General features: G+C 33.5%; 1 protein-coding gene across 1 annotated transcript; it reads right to left on the bottom strand.

Annotated features, from left to right (window-relative positions):
* Positions 1-4,938: 4,938 nt before the first annotated feature.
* On the bottom strand, positions 4,939-6,702 carry LOC143614713 (E3 ubiquitin-protein ligase AIRP2-like). Its single transcript, XM_077088066.1, has 5 exons — positions 6,571-6,702; positions 6,275-6,425; positions 6,136-6,202; positions 5,616-5,847; positions 4,939-5,369 (listed from the first exon to the last, which is right to left on the bottom strand). The coding sequence occupies exons 1-5, from the start codon at positions 6,633-6,635 to the stop codon at positions 5,159-5,161; spliced, it is 726 nt and encodes a 241-aa protein (XP_076944181.1). The 5' UTR covers positions 6,636-6,702; the 3' UTR covers positions 4,939-5,158.
* Between the last annotated feature and the right edge of the window lie 1,913 nt (positions 6,703-8,615).

The following is an 8,615-nucleotide window of genomic DNA, read 5'->3' on the forward strand; positions in this document are numbered from 1 at the left end:
GCGTATGCCTACTTTGTGTTTGCATGCGCTGAATGTTACGTGTTTGGGTTGTACGTTTTCTCGGCCCTGAATGTTATTATTGAATGTTATATATATATAATTATATATATAGGAATGTACGTATAGAGACGTTCATACGTAAGGATGATTATTTATTGAATGTGATGACCTAACTGATGTAATTCCGTTTACAGTTTTAAAACCGTTGGAATGATTATTAAGACTTTTGTTACTTATTTAAAACTTGAGCTCACTCAGCTTAAGCTGACTTTGTGTGCATGTTAGTGTGAGTTTCAGGTTAGGAAGAGGATGCCTTATCGCTTGGACATGCACGAAGCTACTTGGATGGTGAAAGGCATACACGGATGGAAGAATGAATTTTGAACAATTTATTTCAATTAGTTTTACGAATTATATTTAAAATTGATTTTGGGCAAAATTCCCGGGTTTTAGGGAACTTGTTTTACGATTTATGTTTTCCCCTGAATTTACACTCTGAGATGTGTTTTAATGGAAGAAACCGTTTTCAAGTTTAATTTCTTTAAATAATATTTTGTAAGAATACCAACTGTGGGGCTCCCGGGGTTCGGGGTCTTACAGTATACCACGAATAAATCTTATTCAGGTATTCCATTCTTTACTACAGAACATTTTGAAGCGGCAGAGGAACGTCTGAGACAAGAATGTGAGAGATGGAATGAGGAAGCCAAGACAAGTCACCTATCTGCGAAAGAGAAGAAGCGGAAATGTGCGTTAGATGGTATGTTCGAGCACAATGTCAAACAGATGAACAAGATGACCGAGACGCTTCGCTATAACGAACAAGAAGAAGTTAGACAAGTGAAGGTTCGAGCGTCTGCATACTAGACGAAAAAGTACTAGAGCCTGAAGAATGTGAAAGGTGATATGGTGGCTTGACAGTATGATTTGGAACTTAAGGTATACGTAATCAAGTGGGAACACAGATTATATTATTTTAAACGTATACATGACATTTTAACAATGTCGCGCTGGGATGTGAGAACCTTAGGCAACCGACCATTCGTGAATCGGGGTAAAGACCATTGGGCCTCGTGGTTCTATGATCATCTCTTACATGAAACTCGTTACGGTTTCAAATTCTTCAAGCCTCAGGTGCCGAAACACAAGTGCATCGATGAGATTGACCGTGCACAGGCTGGAGGAAAATGATTTTGCAGGTGAAGCCACCGAAGATGATGAAGAGGGTCCCAATGAAGACATTCCCTCAGAATCTGTTCAAGTCATTCAACAGGTGGTACTACGACAACCGAACGGATGAAGCAGTGATCGTGTTAGGATTGGGATTGAACACACAGTTCATTCGTGTTATTGATCCCATGTGGCTCGTTAACTTATCGGAGTCTGATAACGATGCTTTATTTCACAATCAGATCCAGTTTGCTAACGTAAGCGACTATGATCTTGCGATGCAGTTTCAACAAGTAGTTCGTGTTTGCTACGCATTCAAGATCTATAGTTGCACAGATTGGAAGACAAAGATGTTCCAAGGATAAAGTATAAAGAGCTCGAGACAAGGGGGGTTTGTTGATACACGATACCAGCGTCTCGGTTTTTATATTATTATTATTATATTATATTTTTAATGTAAAGGGCATTTTGTTAATTTAGTTATTAAGCTCATTCGCCTTAATTGTAAGGCTCATTCTTTACTTAGTAACGAATGAGTCGCATTCTTCTTATGTAAGTGCCTTGCGTTAACCTTGTCTTAACGAATGGGACAACGAATGTAAGGCCATCCGTATGATGTAACATATGATGAATGATTATGTTCATTCGTATGTTTAATGTAACGAATGACTCATTAACTAAGGCATGTCTTAACGAATGAGATTATACCTATATATACTTGTAAAGTATGATTAAAGTAATAACAGTTTTCTCTTTAATCGTATTCTTCTCTTTACTTTGCCCAAATTCCTCTAGAACACACACACAATCACACACTAAAGTAATCCATCATCGTAACAGTAATCATAATAGTATAAACATGAATCTGAATGATACGATGTCATCTAAGTTCTAGATCCGGCTCGTGTTAGGCATTCTCATCTAAAAACTCCTATTCTTATTGATAATACTGCTGCAATGTTTATAGTGAAAAATACAGTTCAGCATTCAAAAACTAAATTGAAATCAGACATCATTTCATTAGAGACTGTAAAGAAAATCGTTTAATAGAAATGAGAAGAGTTGAAACAGCATATAATTTGGCTAACTTGTTCACCAAACCTCTGGATAAAATCAAATACAACTTTCTGTTAAAGTCCTTAGAAATGATAAATTATGATGAATTTTGATTAATGATTTGTGTTTTGTGCTTTAAATGGCTATTTAAACATTGAGTGTTTGATGTGTTTTGAATGTGTGAAATTATGTGCTGAACTGACTATTTTGCATGATTTCTTGCTAAATGATTACCTAAAAGAAGTGTGCATGATTATGAAGATATGTTGCATGTGTGACTTTGAATGCTTGTTTGTTTGATGATAGTATCTGTCTGAGTCTAAGTAAATGAATCAAATGCTTTGAAGTGAATATCTATAATATGATTCTGTTTTATGTGCTTAAGTGACTATCATCACTTAATGTGAATGATTCTGAATGACAAATGGAATGTGATTGTTTGTTTGTGTGTCAAAATGAATTTCTTCAAAAGAAAGTTTTTCTTTAAAATGGAAATATGCTTAGAGATGGAATCAAATAGAACATCAAATCTCTAATGCAATGTGTTTTCAAACAGATCAAAACTTTTTGACTAATGCAACATGTTTTTGGTGATTACAAAAAGGAGAAATGATAAGATTATTCACTTCAAAGCTTTATAGAAGCTTAAGAATTTTAAATGGAAATTGAATCCAACATATTTGGGAAATGATAAAAAAATTGGTTTAAGTCAATTAACTCATGGATTTGATTGGCTAAAAAGGTTTTAAGTACAGTCATTGATATGTATGGTAGCTTTCCATGGTGTGCAAAAACTTAAGTGATATAAACATAATATACATGCTAAGATTGATGTGGATATACATTTGAAGATGCAATGTATGTTTCAATATACATCTCTCCAAATGATGGGTAGAAAGGTAATTATCCAGTCATACACAAGCCTGTTGATGTTTGGTCAACCCAAAATGAATTATCTTTTATAAATGATATTAACAGTTATATAAGTAAATAATTTAAAATATATATATTGTTAAGTTCATTTTAAATCAAAGAAAATTAAAGGGATTTAGTTAGAACTACAGAGGTGGGACACTAAAATAAGTCCTAAACATCTTGAATTTGAATGTAAGGCATGCAAGTCTGTATTGGCTAGTAAGTTCAACGTTCAACCTTATAGTTTGTATTTGTAAATATGTTTTTAAAGAACTATTCAAATATTAAAAACTCTTTGACCATTTATCAGGGGGTTGAAGTCAATTTGGGGTGACTTGGAGAAAGTTAAATAAGCCTTGAGAAGAGATATAACTCATCTTAAGTCCAAAGTGGGGTCCTATCAATTCTTTTGCATAAATTGAACCTTAATCATATCCCAAAAGCAATGAAAATCATGCTAAGTATAAAATACATATGATCAACCTGACTTTAGAGAGAGATAGGGAGCTTCAGGTACATTTAGAGAGAGACAGGGAGCTTCGGGAGAGAGAGAGAGAGAGAGAGAGAGATTGCAGGAGGCGACGCTGTGTTGATGGGAAAAAAATTAGGTGTTGGTGTTGGTATGCTACTTGCGATGGTGGTGGTTCAGTGGTGTGGTGGTTATATTTTCCTGGTGGTACTGTGGTGGTTTTTCAGTATATAGTGAGAAAGAATAGAGAGAGTGTGTGTGGTTGTGGTGCGGTGGTGGATGAAATGAAGCATACCACGGAGGGAGTTTGTTTTAAATTAATATATAGTTTTAGTAATTAAAAATGTTATTTTAAAATAACTAGGTGAATTGACCAATTTGTCCTCATGTGCAAGGCACATGGTTTGACTTAACGAGAAAACTAACTGAGTTAGGGCCAAAAAACAAAAGCTGTAGGATTTGTAAATATAAAAGATAAAACAGATTATTTTGAAGATAAAGAATAATGAGCGAAATTTTTTGGTACAAATATAAGGACAACTTTAATTCTGTCTTGATTAAATGACAAACGGCTTATGGTTGGATGATTGTGTGGGCATGGTACCATGAGAAGAATAATTTTCCTTGATTTTTTGCATTACAATTGGTGGCACTAAATACAAGTTGTGTAGACAATAACTGAGGAGTAATTTACTCCTTACTAAAACATAATTAATGAAGGTACTATTTCAAAGAAATTTTGAATATTATTAACGGTTGTTAAGAGCCGAAAGCCAAGCTGGTGTACTAACAAGAACGCTTCTCTTACGAGACGTGTTCTGGCATGGTTTAATTAGGCTTGTTGCATAGGCCCTCTTTTTGTGTCTTTCCATGAAGCTTCGTAGACGTTAGTGTTAGTGCAACTTAACGTGGTATCCAATAACTACTTCTTTCATTTATCATCTTTGTCGGGTGAAATATGCTAAGAAACTTTACCTTAAGTCATCAAAAGAATTGATGCTTGCTTCCTGCAATTTGCTGAATCATAAACGTGTTTGGACATGTCAATGTATGCATAAACATGTGGCACCACTCATGTATGAACAATTGAATTCCTGGATCTAAAACATAAAATTTTCCACAATATAGTTATATTCTATGATATCGAAGCATCTAAAAAGTGACTCCATTAAAAAAAGTATGGATTCACCATTGCTCACGTCAAGCACAAAACGAGTCTGTAGACGAACTCATGCTATTGTGCAGACAGATGAATTAATTAGATCAAGTTAATATCATAGATACGATATTGTATGCAACTTTGTGTATTCAAATCAAACGTAAATAAATTAAATGAACTAAAAAATTATATACATACCAATCAAGAAAAAGATACTGTTCAAATCTAAAACAATGTACAACTTCCACAACAGTAACATCATTCTAGTTTCAGTCATCATTGATATCGAGCGAGAAGATACATCGAAACGCCCAAATCAAACAATCATATGAACAAATAGATAACCACCAATAAGCAATTATATGCACAAATAGATGACGACTAATACTTCACCGGTAACGAGGGTCATAAGAAATAGTAACAGGATCTGCAACAATGAGAGGTAACTTCTCAATATACATAAGAAGCCTCCACAGATTCTCCCTTGCAATAGTTGATAACTCGGTGACTTCATAACGAAAAGTGTAAATCCAAAGGTCACCCGAGTTTACCCTTTTCAAACTATCACGGCAGAATGGACATGATTGAGATCGAGCACGCCTAAATCACACCCCCCAAAAGTTAATATTAAAACTCTTTACTTTCGACGTTGTCAGGATGTTCATTTTAGAACCAATAATATGTTAGGAACCACATACCGCATTTGTACTATTCTTTTATGTGCCACATACAAGTGTGGTAGTGGTTATCACAATTCTCAACATATTATTGTTTTGTGAAAATGGCGTCTCTCTTTCGATATACGTATGCATGAATTTATACAAACAATAAACAGAGTTAACTCACCAATTTGTGTAGCACTTCATACACAAAGAATGGTTGCAATCGGGCAAGACAACCTTGGTATTCAATTCTAAGCAAATCCCACATTCTTCCTCGCGCTCAATATCAATTTCGGACAATTTACCTTTGTTCATCTCATCTTTTTTGTACTTTGATGCACAAAGCTCCTTTTGTTTCCTATCTTCAATATCAGTGACCCCCCTTTGAAGTTGCAATAAAGACGGAAATATAACACCTATTCAAGGGATCACAAAGCGAGTGAGGACCAACTTAAGCAAAGAGAATGCACTTCAATTCATCCATGGACCAACTTTGACATTAATTCAATAAAACTATGGGCCCATTTAGGCCCACTTTAACTATCAGCATATGGATGAATCCACAGTCATCATTAAGTTGAAGTACCATTGAGACATTGATGGCCACCATAGAATACTTTTGTACTTTAGTTCACACATAAAATTCTTAAGAACAACAGGCTTATTTGCAAAAGTACAAGGAACAAAGATTGAGTAATACAAACCATAGAATTCTCGGATAGTAGCTTTGCGCTCATGAATATACATAGTCGTCTTCCCATCTTCATACGCCTATAACGGTACAATGTCATGTAATTACAGCTTCACATTATTCACACAGTCAAAAGTAACATGCATATATACCTTATAAATAAGGATCCTGAGTAAGCCAAGTGCACCAGCAAGATTACAGTCACTCCATTGAACAAAAAACAGAAAGAAATGAGCACATGGGCTGTATGATAGCCTCATCTGCAAACAACCGCCATCATATTCCCTCGGATAATCTGATGCCCTGTTTTCATTCAATTCACTAATCACTTTCAAATCCCAATTGATTACTGAAATCAAAATTTTCATTGAAAACCCACCCTTAAATTAAAAAAAAAACATAATAATTAATCTTGTAAAAATTGAAAAGGAGTTAGAGAGAGAGTTACAGAGTGTTGGCATGTTGAATATCGGCCTCAAGGGATTTAAGTGAATCTTTGAAAGACTTTCTCATATCCCCTGCTACAACCAATTCCCATCAACCAAATCAAATCTTTTTTCAGCCCCAAATTCTCCAATTTCAACCTGAAACTGAACCCAAAATCAAATCTTCTTGCTTTTTTAATCTTTAATCAACACAAAAATCTTGATTCCTCCCCCAAATATACTTGGCTTAAAACAGAAGAAAGAAAGAAAAGAAAAATCTGGATGGTTTTGCTTTGTTCTTGAAGGGCGAAGAGTCTTCTTAACACTGGAGCCCCACACACACACAATGGGCTTTCACTTGAACAGCACGCTTCTGATGTTTGATCAACACAACATTCCAGAAGCAGCTACAAGTTTTGGTGCATTAGGTAATATGTGTTCAAGGACTTGTGGTGTGGATTTAGAGATTATAACTCTGGAAGACATCTTTTCCTTTCTAATTTACATTTTAGACATTGTCTTATACATAACTTATTTAACTACCAACAAATAAAGTTTGGTTTTACCTAGGGTAATCCAATGTTAAAACACGACCTCATGTGTATGCGATCACAGGCAGTACTGGGTAGCTCATGCTCACCATCTTTAATTTTGAAAAAAATTCGTCGCCTAAAATCTCACTTTGATAAAACCCGATTTAAATCGGATTCAAATCTTCAACTTAAATCTATAATTTCCTTTCAATATCATTTGAGATAAAGCTTATTGGTGTTACCTTATAGTTTATAGAAAGAAAAAGATAATCAATCATATGCTTATACTTCAAAAAAAATCTAAAAACTCCAAGGCTAAAGAGAAAATAATGTTTTTGTTACCAACACGTTAACAGACTCAAATGTGTAGTTTATGATTTAAAGTTGACGTCTCATTAGAAACTTCGTTTACAATCCATATCATAATATAAGGATCTAGTAATGAACTAGCGTTAATATGGGTTGAGTTATTCAATAAATGCTAATAAAAATGAGAAGTGTGAGAAGCCATAATAACAAGTGTTTTTTTTATCTTTAATATGAGTATGATTTTGTTATATAAAAATTAAAACAAAAATTGCGTCATTGTGTCTTTTTGCTTACCATTGTGTCTTTTTTCGTTATTGTGTTTTTTTTTTTTTGTCATTGTGTTTTTTTTCATTATGTCTTTCAACTCGTCATTGCGTTTTTTTTAAATACCAATAACACCGTTGTGTAATAATAATATGTAAATATAAGGAAAAATACCAACAAATTATCTAATACATCAAACATAATGATGAATATACATTACACAATAACCTGAAACGTAAAACACAATGATCAATATATATAACACAATGACCTGAAACGTGAAACACAATGGAAACTACATATTACACAATGATTTGAACGTGATACACAATGAACATAATACTATTTTTCTCAAATTAAGTGAATGTCACATGTGAATTTAAAACAAAAGACAATGAGCGTATTACATAATGACTAAAACACAAAAATAACTAAAAAGACAAATGCTAAGCACAAAGACATAATGACCAACAAAAGGACACAATGATGTAATCTTTGTTTTAATTTTTATCTTTAATATAAGTATCAATTGAAAAACACAATTACCAAAGTCTATAACACAATGCATAGAAAACCTAATTAAAAAACACAATGAACAACCAAATAACACAATATAAAAAAAACCATTGTTTTTTTTATTTTTATATAACAATATGATATTCATATTAAGGATAAAAAAACGCTTGTTATTATGGTGAATTTTTTTTAATAAAATGTCATATGAAAAAGTTATGGACGCTCTAAAATGATAAGTGATTGACATTTGCCTTGCATGTGGAGAGAGAAAGTCATCATACATATGTTATTATCTTAATGTCTTTCTCATTAATTTTTATTCTTAAATTAATCTCCACCGTCCAAATCTAAGATCAATAAATTAGATTTCTTCTTATACTTCTCATTTTTGTTGTACATTGTATTTTAACCTTACCCGTATTAACATTCTCGTGTTGTCAGTTATT

The sequence above is a fragment of the Bidens hawaiensis genome, unplaced genomic scaffold (assembly GCF_021521415.1).
Source record: "Bidens hawaiensis isolate Kalapana, Puna unplaced genomic scaffold, B.hawaiensis_p1.1 tig00040747_1, whole genome shotgun sequence".
Taxonomy (NCBI): Eukaryota; Viridiplantae; Streptophyta; class Magnoliopsida; order Asterales; family Asteraceae; genus Bidens; species Bidens hawaiensis.

Excerpts from the sequence above, each read along its gene's own strand:
- LOC143614713 (XM_077088066.1), bottom strand. The coding sequence starts at position 6,635 with ATGAGAAAGTCTTTCAAAGATTCACTTAAATCCCTTGAGGCCGATATT. Across the intron at positions 6,203-6,274 it reads TCAGGATCCTTATTTATAAG|GCGTATGAAGATGGGAAGAC; the intron begins GTATATATGCAT and ends GTACCGTTATAG. Across the intron at positions 5,370-5,615 it reads ATGAAGTGCTACACAAATTG|GCGTGCTCGATCTCAATCAT; the intron begins GTGAGTTAACTC and ends GGTGTGATTTAG.